The sequence below is a fragment of the Halichoeres trimaculatus genome, unplaced genomic scaffold, assembly GCF_033239565.1.
Source record: "Halichoeres trimaculatus isolate MK-OKI-2021-1 unplaced genomic scaffold, fHalTri1.1 fHalTri1_scaffold_20, whole genome shotgun sequence".
In the NCBI taxonomy this organism is placed as follows: Eukaryota; Metazoa; Chordata; class Actinopteri; order Labriformes; family Labridae; genus Halichoeres; species Halichoeres trimaculatus.
Window position 1 is genome coordinate 22,609,227 of NW_027437198.1, and position 16,439 is coordinate 22,625,665.

A 16,439-nucleotide genomic window follows, 5' to 3' on the forward strand; every position below is an offset into this window, starting at 1 on the left:
CGTCTCAGCACTCAGGTTGCCAGCTTTTCTCCTCTCATCTCTTCCAGGGAAAGTGAGAGGGGAGGGTGTCGCTCAGTCATACATGAGCGCCTCAGTCTGGTCCCTGTGATCCAGACCCAGACACCCTGAAGAGCCCCTCGTTTTCCTCCTTTACTGCCGCCGTCCCTGCAGCGTCTTTGGCTGGCCTCCTTCTTCCTCAACTCGCACCCCGTAGAAGGTGGACGGGCCAACTCTGTACTCACCTGAGCGCCGTCCGATAGGTGAGGGCGGCGAGGGCTGGGCTGTCATTGGCTGACTTCTGGTGAGAGTGCGATGCGGATTGGAGGATGTCGGGGGACTGGGATGAAGACCTGTGTAAGAAGGCGCTGGTGTTGGTGGAGGAGCTGTGCTTCAACTCCCCGAGAGGCTACAGCCAGAGTGAACGCTGCCAGGAGTTCAGCTACCTGCTGAGAGGTCGCAACAGGCAGCTCGACACAGGTAACACACACACCTGGAGACACTGTCTGCTGCAATGTCTGCAATCTTTTTCAAAAACACACGAGTTTAGGAATTTAGTTTGATATTTGCAGTGTGTAGAAATTAGATTTTTAGCAACATCGAGCATCCAGATTTTAGAAAACATCACATCACGAAACGACAGAAGCCTGTGCAGATCAACCAGGATCCTGGAGATGGCCTCATTTTTTGTGATCATCATGTTGATGGGTGTATATACTGAGGGACATGTCTCATAGCTGGAGAAACAACAGGCAAAAAGCGCCATGACAGCCACATCACCCTTTGATAGCTCATCTTCTGTTTGACAGAGCTAGCCTTCAACAATGAAGCACAAATCCAACTCTGACTGTCAGAGAGAAAAGAAAACTCTCAGATATGGAAACTCTTACGTTTGTTAGACTATAACATAGACAATAAAGTTAAATAAACATTGCCACGGAAACATTCTCCAACAGTACGTAGCACCTTTACCTGGATGACTCCCAGCTTGGAAACTTTACACCCATGTTTACTCTCCTTTTAGTGTCGTCTGTCATGGATTCTCTTCATTTCTTCCTGATCTATTTGGACCAAAATGTGATGGATTTACACTCATGTGATGCATGTTTGTGAATTTCCATCATAAAATACTCTTGGTACCAATTCTTTTGTGCAAAACAACAAAAATATACGCTCTCTTCTTCTTTTTCTACTGTAAAAACAACAACAGTCCCTTCTCTTCTTCTCTGCCTGCCTTCCAGGTAGATTTCAGGGCTTACAGCATATTGAAAAATGAGTTTCGCTCTTTCTGTCCCCAAAATCTGCCATAGACATTACAGCCCATAGACAAACATGGCTGTTACGTCTGCCTCTTTGAACAGGACCTGCAGAAATGCAAATATTAAAAGCTTTTTTCTAACTTGATAAAATTTATTGTTCACTTATCTTAACATACTTCCCAAACATATTCAAACGTTATATCTCATTTCTACTGTTTCTGTTTGGCAAAATACTGACAAATTCTACGCACTGCACCTTTAAGAGTTTCAGCAAATTAAAGAAAGATTGTAAGTATGTGAGCTCTGGTTATGAAACTACTCATGCTACCATTGGGCTCCAAATCACAGCACACCTTGACATTCATCAGCGAAAACCAACTCATAAACGTTATCAGAGGACTGAGTACGTCTAACAACTTTAGAAGAAAGGATGGAGGATTTCTGCAACGATAATGTCAGGTCATTGCTGATGGATGCTGGGAATGATTTCACAATCAGTCGTCTGCAGATTAAGTGTGCTGCGTCCTACCAGCTTTCCTAGCCAATCAAAGCTCAGGAATGCAAAGCCAGGTGATTTGCCATCAGAAAAAATCAATTCAAGCTTTGGTCACAGTGACTGATGCAGTGATGAGTCTTTATCAAGTCCAAGAGAACCTGACAAATTGGTGTGACCTGTATCAGTTTTGCAGGTCATACAGAATGTTCTGGACCAGTCCAGGTTTTGACCAAATGATGATGTTAGCTGAAAGGCAGAGTTCCCCCTGACAGAGACATGAATGTTTCATCCATCAGGCAGCCGAACAATACCTCCCCCAGAGCTGTGCCTCCAGCATGGCTAACAACCAGCCGTGAGACATGCCTCACCTGAGCTTACAGAAACACTTCAGAGTCCACTGTAGAGGCTGTGGTTGGTGTGAGTCTCAGATAGTCCCCTTCAAAGACTTTCTGCAGACATCTTCTTCAGACCCCATCTGGTTTCAATGATTCCACCTTTACAAACGACCACGGATCGGATTAGACTTTAATTTTTTATTAACCATTCTGCAGAGGAAACTGAAGGTAGTTTGTCTTACAGACAGTGAGACTGATACTGAAAAGATTTTGCGGATCAATTAAAGGAACTGATCTCTGACTCTGGAGGGATCTGCAGCAGGAAGTTTCCCCGACATATGTGAGAAAGGCAAACGTTTAAAGAAAGCTCATGTTTAAACATAGTTCGAGGAAGTGTGCGCTCAGGACAACAAAACATGAAATATTCATCTGTGGGACTGAACTGATCGGAACGTACAGGTCCATCTTGTGTCTTTTGTGAACCTCAGCAGAGTCCCGGTGGATGCTGGGATTGTTATCTCCGAGCTGAGTTATAAATATGTATTTATCTTCCACCCAGAGTAGATGCATCCTGCTGCATTGTGTGCAGAGATTTGTGTGGGTTCCCATTGAAGCGTTTGGAAGTGCACTGTGCTGTTATGCAGATTAGCATGGATATCTGTGGCTCAGTGTAGATTAGCTAGGATTGGCTGTATGTTGCCTCTGGAGCTTTCCGTTGGCTCTGTGCAGAAATGTCACGCCGTGGTTTTAGGCGTTGGCCCCCTTCTCTTACAAGCTGTGATTTTCGGTGTGTGCTGACGGAAGTCTGCGAGCCCTCCCAGGAGTGCCGCCGCCGCCGAAAGCTGTCAGAGGATAGCTTGTGTAAGCAGCAGCCGAGATGTGTTTGATGTGGAGCGGTGTAGGACTCCCAGTGGGTTTGCATCAGTCGCTGATTGACAACGGGTCTCGGTCCCTCTTTATGGCGCTCTTCAGAGACCTCCTACCCACCTGCCTACCTGCCCGCTGACTCGCTCTTTTATGCTTGGAGGATTAGCGATAGATCTTTGGCAGGATCAGCGCTCGGGAAGGTGCAGCAACTGCCCTAAAGAGAGACAAATGGAGGTGAGCGGTTTGGCCCCCGACTGTCCCCCGCGCACGTTTGATCACAGCCGTGTCTTATCAGCGCACCCTGATCTGCCAACCGCACACAACCTGCTCCTCTGCCGCCTCGCTTTGTTTTTCCCCCTCCGAATCAATACATTAACCTTTCCCATCCTGAACCCCTCCCCTCCGGAGCTTTCCCTGTAAATCATTGTCAACTTGTTTTCCTCCATCTTTCTCTTCCTCTTTTCCTCCACCATCACCTCTCAGGGTTTTACTCCTCCATACATGCCTCGGTGGCTGCATCGACTTCATCCTCCCCTTGTCTTCTCCCTCCTCTGAGGAATCCAACCCCTCAGCTTGCATGTCTGTTTCAACATGTGCACCAATCTGTCCTCAGCGCTCTCTCTCATTCTGTGCTTCGGATTGTTGTCGCTCTGACTCCATTTCTCTTCATCACCTTCTGTCTCATCTTACCTTCCTCTGCCCTCCTTTCCTTCCCTTTCTCTCCTCCACGCCACCCTCCTCCTGTCTCCGCCGTCTCCGTTGTCACGTTCCCCCTCCTGCCTTTCCATTTTCATCCCCTCATTCCTTGCTTCCCACCTCGTCTTGCTTTCCACGGTGACAGATCGATGTCCCCTCCCCTCCCCAACCCTCCGCGGCCCCCCAATCATATCTTTTGAACAAGTGCTGATTAATGACATACACAGACTGATGAATAATTCAGGGAAGGGAGAATGAGGAGGGAGAGGCAAGGAGGAAAGGAAGGAAGGAGGCGATTGTGGTGGCAGGGTCGACGAACAAGGAGAGGAATGAAGTCAAGACGAGCTGAGGTGAAGAGCATGGGAAAAGAAATGACAGCGAGGAATGAGGAGTGTTTAAGGGGATTAAAAAGAGGAGAGAGTGAAAGGGAGGGTGAGGGAGAGAGGAGACAAACTGAGCTGAAGATACACCCCTGGGCTGGAGGATTGGCTGTTGTTTTCTTGTTTTCACTCATTTGCTTTCAGTCTTTTTCTTGCCAGCCTGTTACAGATCAAATTTCCATCTTTGTTGTGTGACTTAGCAGTGCTCATGTCTTTCTCGTGCCCAGAACTGGAGGAAATCGAAGGAAATGTGGGTTAGAGAAAAGGAGGTCTTTGTGTCAATGTGGTGGGGGGGTTCGGGAAACAGTTCCTTTCACAATCAAACGGATGCGTTTTCAATTCGAGGCCAGACGGATCTGATTATTGAGCCAGAATCCAGGCTAGTGTGATGCTTGAGGTGGTAACGTTGCATGGTTAAGAAATCTGCACGCTGCTTTCAACGGATGAATACTCATATTCTCCTCTCTGATTGGTCCTTTTGTCAAGACAGCCATCAGACTCAAAATGAGCTATTTATAAAAAGACTTCAAATGGCTCAGGATGGTTATAAATATTCATTGTATATTTAGACTTTTTATTTATAAAGAGCCATGGAATATTTATAGCCAAGTGACTAATTTATGAATTCATCATGGAGCTACGTATTATGAGATCTGACACGTGAAGATCTGAGGAGGACTCCAAAAAGTTCCCGAGCTGACGTAGACTCTCTGTGGTGGAGGCTGGAGCTGTCCAGCTGTGTGGTGCTGAAACGAAACCTTCTCTGAGTCTGTATACACAATCATCTGGATGAGTCATCCTCTGTCCTGCTAAATACCAACATCTACATTCCTCCAATCCACACACACACAGATTAAAAGCTAATAACCGTGAGGAAATGTTCGATGACACTGCACAGACACATCACTGTGTGTATTTCTGACTGATGAGCCTCTCTCCTCTCATCCTGCCGCTCTGCAGAGATCTCTGTCAGTCTGCTGTCGGTCATCGTGACATTCTGTGGCATCGTCCTCCTTTCCGTTTCCCTCTTCGTCTCTTGGAAGCTCTGCTGGCTGCCATGGAGGGACAAGGAGGGCGGAGGTCTGAGCCTCACGTCAGGGCTGCTGCCCGGAAGCGCAGGGGTCGGAGGCCTGGGAGGCGCTGGAGGGTCGTCGCTCCTTCCCCCGCTGCTGCAGAGGAAGGATGGGCACTCCTCATCCTCGCTGTACCCCTCACTGGGCCAGCAGGGACACCCACATTTCTCTGACTTGGTGGGGCTGGAGAGTGGGGGCGTTGGGGGTGTGGTTGGAGGGCCCGAGACCCAGGAGCACTCGTACCTGGACATGGACTCGTACCCCAACAACGCAGGTAAACACTACATTTAAACACTAACAGAGCTCTGAGTTTAACACATTCACCAACTAATGGGAAATGACTCATCTGTGCTGCAGTTTGATGAATGCTGGACATTATCGTACACACCAACGGGCTTTATTTGTACATTTAAGAAATATAACTCTTTCCTCCTATGATGGAGTATTTTAGGAGACAAATTAACTACTGTAAACCAAGCAGCCTGTGTCTTTGAGCAGCTACATTTGTAATCAGGGATTAATTTGTTTCACAAAACAGCATGCAGCATAGGGATACAAGAGCCAGCATTAAAATATATGGTTCATAGAAATAGGGTTGAACTTTTAAAGTTAGTGCAACGTGTAACACTTCTTTATTTTTATATTTCACTGAGAACAAATGTAGCTAGCTGTAGGTCGTCCTGTTTTTCATTAGCAGGATGTTTTTCATTATTCCAAGTCAAACGCTTCCTTCGCTGCAGCTGAATGCTCCTCTTTCATGTCTCTGTGTTGTTTTCCTTTCATGCTGCTTCATGTTTAGCTATCGCACGTATATTGTCTCACTAACCCCCTCTCTTTGCTCTCTCAAATTGTAAAATCAATGCAATACAATCAATCCAATCAATCCTGCCAGCCCTGCATCACAGAAAAACACACACACACATCACTCTGCAACATCTAAAGCCTGAGCAGCACCAACAAAAGAGGCATGTGAATCATCCAGGATTGTTTTTCAGGGACTCTGAAGCTCAGTACCACGTCTCCAGATGTCCCCAACTCAGAGGGAGGGGCCCAGCCTCATAAAGACCTGCCCAACGCTCATTCTCAGCAGCAGGTCACTGCAAGGTGAGGATCAGTGTTCACAACGCGTGTGCGTGTGTGCATGTGTGTGTGGGGGTTTATAGGACAGAGCGTTTTTCCATAAATGAAGTGATTGCTGTTCATTTTTTAAGTGGTACAAAGACGTGGGAGTAATTTGAAAGCGGTCATAAGAGGAAAAGTGAATGACGAACAATGATAGTAAACAAAGGGACTGTAACCACATGAAGTCGAGGAAATTTCTTCAAATTAAGTCAAACTAGAGAACTAAATCGCACATTTACAGGTTATTCGATGTTGAAACGATCACTGATTGACAGCTCTGGTGATCAATGCGAGCTCCTGCATTGAAGAGGAACAGCAGGAAAAAATACACAATCACTCACAGGAGACTCGATGAAGTTTGCATAACCTTCAGTGTCTGCTGTAAATCAATACGAGGATCTGTTCAGCTGTGGACTGTGCTGACCTCCTGGGTCTGAAGTCAAATGTGTGTTTTGGTGAGAAAAACATGTTGGACATAGGCCCTCCCACTCCTCCAGACGGACTAAGACACAGAGGAGCTAATTTAGCTCTGATTCTCAAAACGTGATGAAATTAAAATGCAATTAGGTGTTAAATCTGCTGTTGCACCTGGAGACAAACAGGGTAGTAGCCTCGGATGAGCACAAATGGGAAGTGTTGGCTCATAAATCTGTTGTTTGTGTTGAGATTTGGAAGTAGCTTCCAAGCTAAGCAGCCTCCATCAGATGTCTGGTTGCTCTGAGTCGCTGTGGTGTCCAGAGGCAGTTCAGTTTGTGGTGCAGATTAAAAATAGATTAATTCAAACTTTTCTGGAGATTTTTCTTCTCATGAATTTCAAACTTATAACAGATCATGTGTAGTTTTTTGCAGCATGTAAATTCAGATGTTCTACCTGCCTCTGATGAAGCTGCTGCATCATCAACCAAAGCATCTTTTTCTGCTGAGTGTGTATGCGCTAACATGCTGTTCCTCTTACTCAGTATTCACCTTTAGGCTCTTCTGTGTTTGTTCAGGCCTAAGCCCATGACTCACCAGCTCTCCAGTCCAGATTTCCACGAGGAGAAGGAGCAGGTTACCAGCATCGGGCAGATCAAACCGGAGCTCTACCGGCCCAAGGGCGACCAGGGCGAAGGCAAACCTGGTGACAACTGCGGCAAGATCAGCTTCCTCCTGCGCTACGCCTTCAAGTAAGTCAGCAAGTTTGTGCTGGAGCATCCTACACGCAAAGAAACAACAGCGGGCCAAGCTTAGAGGCTGGACAAACAGCAGCTCCGTGGATTAATCTCCAGGCTGTAACTGTTCTGTGCTCTCAGAGTGGAAACCACACGCAATGTCTCTGACTCAACTCTAAAGCTGTCAGGTTGACATGACAAACACAACATTGACCTCAAATGCACCCAGAGCAGCGGGCTGTTCACACCTGCATGTGTCACGTGACCCTGAAGTCTCCAGATAAATACCAGTCTTCATGGGCCGCTTCCTCTCTAACCTCTTTGCTGCACAAGTGCCAGGATGTGACACAGAAATTAAACCAGTTTGTAGCAAGACGGATGCTAGATTTTTCTGAACAAGGACAAAGAATTCATTAAGGTGCCGTTCCTCCTTTTAAAAGTGTCACGACTTGTAAGATTCAGTGTTTTTAGATATTTTCCAGATATTATGCTGTTTCTCAAACAGCCTTTATGCCATAATATGCTTCATTTTGTTGGTCAACACACTCACCAAGATATGCTACTAGTTTGCTATAAGTATGGCTATCCCTTTTAGAGACGGAAAGATCACATATCATCTAGATGTCACCAAATGGGCCTAAACTCCACATTAGAGGGATAAATGAATCATTGTATTCATAAAAAGCTTCAGTTACAAGACAAAAGTTACAGGTCCCAGTGCAAATGTGATAAAACACATCTCAGACTACAAGGTAGAGGATTGGTCATGAAAAAAACATAGCGTCCTTTTTGCCATCTTTATTAAAGATGATACGGTTCACAAAATCAACGGTTTGGCTCTTATTGATCATGGTTTTCAGTTAAGTGTACATTGTTGTTGTTTTTACCGCCCCAGAAAACAATATTTCCCAATAACTCACTGTTAACAGTTTTCTTTTTATGTGATGTATAGTCATGTAAAACCCTAAAAGAATAAGACAGTTTGCCATATTGAACACCATTAAAACTGGGTCAGACATTGCTAGTTTCAACATGCCAACTCCTCAGCAAGGAAAATCTCTACTGGCTGTCCCAGAAGTCGCTCAATGACACTATTGCTTAATTTGCAAAATAAGCCATTTGCTTGTATCTGACGTGGACGCTTTAGGACAGAAGAATGACGTGAAAGAGTGGGAAAGCAGGTAGAATAAAAAACTTAAATATGTTTAGAACTGAAGGTTTCTTCAATGGATTTTTTGAATGTGAAAATATCAACCTTCCACCTTTATCTGGGCTTAGGACCGGCTGAAGTGACCCCTATGAGACCAGTGTTGCCAGATTTGTTTGAGCTATTTCCGCCAAATTACGTTCCAGAACCCGCCCACTTCCGCAAAAAAAACGCCCAATAGTGTTTTACACACGAAAACATTTCATTTTTTAATAAACGTGGATTTAAATGCATTTACAGTTTTAAACATTTAAGCCCAAATGGCAAGTTGTATTATTACAGACAGTGCATGTCACAGAAAATGTGGAAAAAATGCACCTCCTGTATCCCAGTGCCGGGCCCAAGTTGAGCGCGCTTTTGCCTCAGGCTTCTGTGTCGGCGCACTATGCTAGTTTGTTGATGTGACGTCACGTTGTTGTGGCGAAATTGATAGCAACTGAATAACTCACTGCAAATAAATGTGTTTTTAATTGAATATAATACGAGTGAATTAAGTATTCTGAATTTTGTATTTTTACTGTTTTTAAACCACAAAATAACAGTTTGTTGTGCTGTTTCCACAATATAAAAAACGCCAGATGTTGGCAAAAGCAGCCCAAATATTAAATACCCGCCCAATGCAGTTTTCCTCGCCAAATGTAATCAAAAGTAGTCCAATTGGGCGGAAAACCGCCCAATATGGCAACACTGTATGAGACACGCACTTGCGCTATTCAGTTGAATCATGTAGCTGTCTGCTCAAGGTGCAGCAGAAGGAGACAGCTGCGAGTGAGGTGGGCTTGTCTGGCTGTACTCTTCGCCTCGCGTTGCGCATGCGTGTTTCAGAACCACACGCTCCAAACGGAGACGTAAAACGACGGTTTAAAAAAAAAAAAGAAAAGACGCGCGCGCACCCAGTCAGGTAAATCGAACAGTTCGAATATTTTCGCACTGTTTCATTCCTTTTTTTTTTTCCAAGAGTGTATCTCTGTTGGTTTGGTGCTACGGTATTTACATTAAATCATTCAAAATATTATTGCCAACCTGTGATATCTCCGCTATAACAGATAAGCTAATGAAGCTAAGCTCCAGAAGCTAATGTCAGGACAACTAGAGCCCTTTGGACAACGGCTAACAATGACGTACGATAGCCAATGAATAAGAACCTAGAAAAAAACAGACCAGTGAACTCCAGACAAAGTGACTTGATAAACAACGCAGCTTTGAGCTAAGGCTAGGCTAACTTTAGCTAGCTTTCGAGAAAATCCCAAACCGTCCGTCAGGCTGCAGTGGTGCTTTTAATGTTAAGATAACTTTATATATCTTTAAAGCAAAGTCATAACATAATGCCTTAAATCTGTATGTGTGTGTGCCAGTTTACCTTAGAATAGGTGTACGTTGTAATCACGCTGAGTTGATGCTGTGGTCTTCTGCACAACTGTATCCAGTAAAGACACTTTTCTTTGTTGAGATGTGGTTTAGGAATGGGTAAAAATGCACCCTGTCACCCAGCCTCTCATACTATACTTTGTGGTGGAGTTCTAGGTACCCCATGAACACAGTTTGACCATTTTAAACCTAAAAACTCGGAAAAACTGAATCAAACTGAATGAAAGCTGACTTTGTCTGGGCAGAAAATGTCTGCGTGAATTAGAATGGCGATACGCGCTGTGATTGGCTCATTACGTTTGAGGGCGGGACTTAGCCATGAGTGAATCTGTTGTTTTCTGCAGAAATTCTCCACAGCATTGTTTGATGAATCTGACTGTGAATGAAACTAGCATGGCATAACTTTCCAAGTCTCCAGTGAAAACTGAAGCATCTGTTTTCACATCACTTTGACTTTATGGCTGCAAACAGCCGCACAGCGAGGATGCTTCTGAGAAAACATCTTCAGTGTGTAAATTTTGAGCAGATAGTTGTCTGCTGACATGCCACCAGCATGAGAGGGAGATCTCTGTTTGTATTTGTCTTGTTCGTGAACAATAATGAGAGAAAGTAAAACATTGAAAATGAGTTAAACTGTGTTTTTTGAGCAGCATGAGCAGAGATTTTTATACTTTTATTTCACTCCTTTGTCGACTGTCTGTTGAGTAGTCACTGCTGAAGGACGTAATTGTCGGACGCCATGCTGTGAGGCTTCAGCCTGAGGAGAGTGTGTATTTCACTGTGAGACTGTGTGCTGTAACTAATGCTTTCTGTGGATTGTGGAGAGGAGTGTGTTTGTATGTGTGTGTCTGCGGGCTCAGCTGGCAGTCCCCCATTTCTTCGTGGCCCGACATGTAGAAACATTACAACAGGCGAAAGTGCTGATGATCAGAAAAGAAAGGGAGCGAGAGGCTGATTCGCTCATGAATTATAAATGACGAGTCACTTAAACAGCATCCCTGTCAACACATAATAACAGCAGAGTGTGTAATGGCTGCAGTTTCACATTCAGAAGATTAGCAGGGGAGCTGGACAGAGAGGAAGGTTAATGATTAAAAGTCTTCCTGGGTCCCTTTCTTTCAAATCTGAGGTCAGGAGATAATTTCAGTTTTGCCATGTTGGAGCTGGAGCTGTGTGTTGTTCCTCTGGAGGGAAACGTTTCCAGCGAGGCGACTTTAAACGCACGCACCTTTCAACAACAAGCTATTCAAAGTGTTTTACATAAGACAGGAAGCATTAATTAGTTAAAAATAGTTCCGAGTGGGAGTGATGAAGGATTAGAGAAGAAAGGTTAGAGCTGTGGAGCTGCATGAAGAGTGTGTGAGCGTGTGTGTGTGTGTACGCAGAGGTAGAGGTGTGCTGGCACTGCGACTGTGATAAGATTGGTATGTTAATGCGTGAGCCCCCACTGTTGGGAGTGTAACAGTCAGAACAACAATGTCAATCTTCCTCACATCCTCTGGGAGAGCCATTTCTATTGACAACCCCATTAAAAGCTGACACATCTCCTCTGTGGGAATAACAGGTTGCTTTCGGGCATTGTCTGCCAGGAATAAGGCCGTGAATTTCGCTCTGTGCTCGAGCGTTAATAGGTGTATTCTCTGCAGCATACTCACAGAGTGTGTGAAACCTTGGTTTGGGCTTGAGCTCACGTCTTGTTCTGTGAGGAGACACGTGAAGAGAAACCTGCGACTGTGTGCGAGCAGGAGGAGCAGAAGGCTTTGTTTTTGTTGCCTCTTCGTGTGTGTCTCACAATGAAAACTGGATTAACGGTCACTAGAAGCATATTCAGACAGGTCAGGCTTTTCTTGTTAAAATATTTATCTGGCCTGGCTGGAGACGTAATTTCCTCCAGTAATTCATCCTGTGCATCATCTCCCTGACTCGATGTGATTGCAGGGCGGGCTTGTTTATCCGATTGCCTTAATTGGATGTGATGCAGAGGTAAACACGTGTCCAGATTGGCCACGGTCGTGTTGTGAGCGAGCGTGTCTTGCACAGTACACACGGGCAGTATATCGTTTAACTGTCAGGGTCAGTGTTGGCATTTGCCCCGTGTGTCCCTCCTCTGCCCCAAAGCCTGTGCTGCTCTCCTATAGCAGCTAATGAAGTGCTGACACGCTGATTAACAGGCAGAGACACAGTCTAACGAGGTCTGATTAAAGGCCTCCAAGCTGTCTTCATCTTCATCTGCTAATTAAATACATGATAAACGGTGCTGGAGTCGTAGTCATGACTCTAGATGGCGTATTTTAATGTAAAGATGTGCATGCTTTGTGTGTTTCAGTGTGTTCATGTTGGTTTACTTTATATTTGATACCTTAAATATGATGCAGACAAGAATCCTCAAACACACATTTGCAGAATTTTTTTTCTTTCCTTGCAGATGTCAGAGGTGAAAATCATCAACTTGATTCTCATTTGTTAAATCTAACTTGACTTATCATCAAAGCTGTAACATGCAGTTGATTGGCTGAGAAGCAGTGGTGTGCACAGTCATCTCTAGGAGCAGGGGCAAAAAAGAAGAATAAGAAAAAATGGTACAGTGTGTTCTCCACACTGAAGAGGGTACTACATGTTTTCAGGGACACTTAAACACACGTTTCTTGCCACCCAATGGGGCACTTTTGTGTGTTTTATCTCAAGGGAGGGTTCTTATGGCCTTATTTTGGATGGGTACCAAATAAGGCACTTTTTATAGGTACTGTCAACTTCTATGGAATGAATATCCTATCTTTAATCAAGAGCATTTTTAATTGATTTGAGAGCAGTATTTTATTGATTTCATGATATTGTCTCTCAAAACTAAATTTGCTCTGGGCGTGCTCAAACTTTGTCCTCTTGCTCGGTTACAATGCCGCTCGCTCAGATTTCCTGTGCTCACAGATCTCTGTCTGCGCTAGAATGATTTGTGGATCGACTAATTGGAGGCCGAGTAGTATTGACCAATCAGAATGTCCCTGTTTGTGTTCAGATGCGTTCGCTGTTTTTCCCGGAGTGTTACATAGGGGCGGGCACTCTTTCAACCTGGTTTATCACCCCCAGACCTCCGGGGCCGAAATAAATGTGATTTCTTTTATTTTTTTGTTCACTGTTGGAATCAAATATCATTGAATAAATACACGAGCACCTGTGTTTTCACTGAAATAGTTATATTGTATAACCATAACCGCATGACAGAGTGCTCCACCAGCACACACTTTGTGGTGTGCTGGTGGAGAGAACGATGTCACCATCATGAAGCTGGGCGGGACCAAACGCTCTACAAAGAGCACTGTATCATGTGGTTATGGTTATACAATATAACTAATCTGGGGGAGCAGCATTGTAATCGAGCAAGAGGACACAGTTTGAGTATGCGCAGAGCAAATTTGAGCGCAAGAGTAGAGTTTTGAGAGACAATATCACGAAATCTGAGCATGAAATCAATAAAATACTGCTTTCATATCAATTAAAAATGCTCTTGATTAAAGATAGGATATTCATTCCATAAACTTCTGTCTGAAGCACTGAATTATACATAATAATACAGATTTACGTTAAATTAAACGGTACCATGTTTAGGTGCCTGAACACATCCTTATGACTGTAAAGGACTGGAAGAATAGGCAATTTTCCATGCCAGACATGAACACAACATTGCAAGTTTATATATTAAAAAGAATGTTGAATTAAAAAACTTTGAGATTTTATTATGAAACAATTTAATATTTATTACCACAAAAACGCACAAGAAAGTACAGAAAATTGGTACCAATGAGTGTCAATACTGATTGCATCAGTACCGCATTGTTTCAAATGTGGAAGGTACCCATCCCTGTCTCCAGCTTGTGTATTCCCTCCCAGAAGGGCACTTTATCATATTCTAACCAGCCAAGTGTGCTTTTCCACTCAATAGAGCACTTTAGTGCAGGTTTTGGCTCCCAAATAAGCATTTTAACATGCGTTTTTCAACAAATATGGCCACAACAGGGGGCGACTGCCCTTCTGCCCACCTCCTGTTGCACACAACTGCTGAAAAAAAACAGCAACGATTTTTACCACTCATTAATTTTACTTTGCATTATAAAAGATCAGTTTTCCTTAAATTGTCAGTGTTTGCAGCTCAAACTTATGTTTGACTGTTCATGACGCTGATGATCATGGTCATTTTTTTCACAGAGGTTATCGGTGTTGTTTTCTGTCCCTGATTCTAAAAATCAGTTTGTTGCAGAGAGTCAGAGTAAAATAAAGAGAACTGTGCGGAAGATTATTCATGAGCTCAGCTCCGACCAGACTTTGTACATCTGTGCGTACTGTGCTTACATTTAACATCGCTGATAGTGCAACCATGAAACAGCTGCAGGGATGACACACTCACCAATACACACAAACATTCACACACACACGCACACATGCTATTTTGGCTCTTCCTAGCTTCAGAGAGACAGCACCTCCCACGCTGTTATGTGTGCATAAAGCCTGCAAAGGTGTGTGTTTATGTGTGTGTGTGTGTGTGTGTAGGCTGAACCTGTCTGGGTCTCAGAGGGTGTTAGTGTAAATTTGCACGACCCCGGCCTTTAAAGGCTTTTTTTATCGGCATGTGATATTCTAATGGGGTTTGATCTGTGTGTGTATGTGTGTGTGTGTGTGTGTGTGTGTGTGTGTGTGTGTGTGTGTGTGTGTGTGTGTGTGTGTGTGTGTGTGTGTGTGTGTGTGTGTCTCAGTACGGAACAGCTGGTGGTGAAGATCCTGAAAGCTCTGGACCTGCCAGCGAAAGATGCCAACGGCTTCTCCGACCCGTACGTGAAGATCTACCTACTGCCAGACAGGAAGAAGAAGTTTCAGACCAAGGTAAGCCCCGCCCCCTTCCTGCTCACGCTCACCTGTGTCCTCAGTGGGCCATCAGTGGAGTGTTTACGCTCAGACTCTTTCTCATGGCCTGTTTCGTGCCTCCTCATGGGAAATCATTACACTTCCACTTATGTAATCTAATCTAATCTGGGGCATAATTTTCTCACCGTGATGTGCCTCTCTGCTCCAGAGTGTTCGTCTGCTGTTGGAGGACAGTCGAGTCAATATTTAAAGTTCATTTCAGTTCAGAAAAACTCACCCTTAGCCCTTCACAAATCCTCCCGTCTTCAGATTTAGTCTCTGAGGAAAATCCTCCAGACTTCGGGGCTGACTGGCTTCACAAATGGGAGTTGTAGTTCTCTGTTTTTCCTCTCTAAATATCACAGGTACTTTCTGCTCGCTGTTTGAAACCTCTCTCTTTTGGTTTCCTCCCTTTTGTGCGACTGTCTGCCGTTTCCCACAAAAGCCTCTTCAGCCCCTGAAAAGCGTGAATGCTTCAATCATCGGCATAATACGACTGGTCTTTTGTTCCCAGTGTAGATGATTGTTTAATTTCAATCACATCCTCATTAACACAGGATTTTTACAGCACTCACATTTTCCTGCTCCCCCCCTTGCAGACATCACCTATTCGAGAGGACGTCTCACTCCCTGTGTTTTTGGGTTTCCAAAGCGTTTCCATCGGCTGCATATTTTAATCCAAAGCTAACAAGTAATCATCAGGCGCTAATAAGCCGGAGTGACAGACCCACTCATGCAGTGGGCCAAAGTCGGATTCGGAAAAGCAAGTGTGTGTCACATTTTAATTATCGCAGGCTTCATTGCATGACAGAGTTTATATCCAATGCTCTCACTGCAATTAAATCCCGGTGACGAATCAGCAAATGGTGAAAATGTTGTGCCTTCCTGAGATTGAAGGCAAATGAGTTTTTTTTTCTACGTGTTAGAATATGATGAGCAGGAAATTACAGCCCGCTCCCCTCAGAGTGCTTTCTGTGATCGCTGTTATTTGACTGCTTTTAGAGCCGGCAGACGGTGAAAGCAGGAAACATAACACATAGTAAAAATAGAAGTGAAAATACACTTAGCTTCATGAAATGTGTTAAAACAACATAAATCCTGCTGCTTGTGTGCGTCGTGGAGGGGGTATATTCAGTTTTAGGTCTTTATTCGATTCCTGCAGGTCTGATTTGATTCTGGCTCCGAAGGTGAGACTTTAGTTTCCCCTCCGGCTCGTGTGCTTCAGGTTAATTATGGAGCTCAAGGACGTGTCGTAGCCACAGCCACGCCGTTTATCACGTCTGTCTGTTTTAGCAGGGATGTGGGCACGCTTAAAAGCATGACATTTACATGTAATAATGTCAGCACAGAGGGATCCATGCTACAGGCTGTGACTCAAAGCTTTTCTGTTCAAAACGAGCTGCTGGTTGCTGTTCTACGGAAGGAGGGTGGGGACAGTTGCTTCAAAACACGTGATTCTTTCATGTTTGTGGTTTGTTCTGAGAACAAAAAGGAGAAAAACAGTTTTCATGTGTCGCAGATTTACAAAGGTATTGCTTCAGATGTGCTGTAGACACAAAATGAGGGAAACTTTTGGACTGTCTCCTAAATTTAGC

At 44.3% G+C, this 16,439-nt stretch overlaps 1 protein-coding gene across 1 annotated transcript in view; it reads left to right on the plus strand.

Annotated features, from left to right (window-relative positions):
* syt3 (synaptotagmin III) overlaps positions 1-16,439 on the plus strand; it is a 41,278-nt gene that overhangs the window by 8,898 nt on the left and 15,941 nt on the right. The window contains exons 3-7 of the mRNA XM_074696383.1: positions 48-477; positions 4,991-5,377; positions 6,099-6,207; positions 7,218-7,391; positions 14,697-14,823. Of these exons, the coding sequence (XP_074552484.1) occupies positions 327-477; positions 4,991-5,377; positions 6,099-6,207; positions 7,218-7,391; positions 14,697-14,823 (948 nt within the window). The 5' untranslated portion in view covers positions 48-326. The remainder of the gene's footprint in view (positions 1-47; positions 478-4,990; positions 5,378-6,098; positions 6,208-7,217; positions 7,392-14,696; positions 14,824-16,439) is intronic.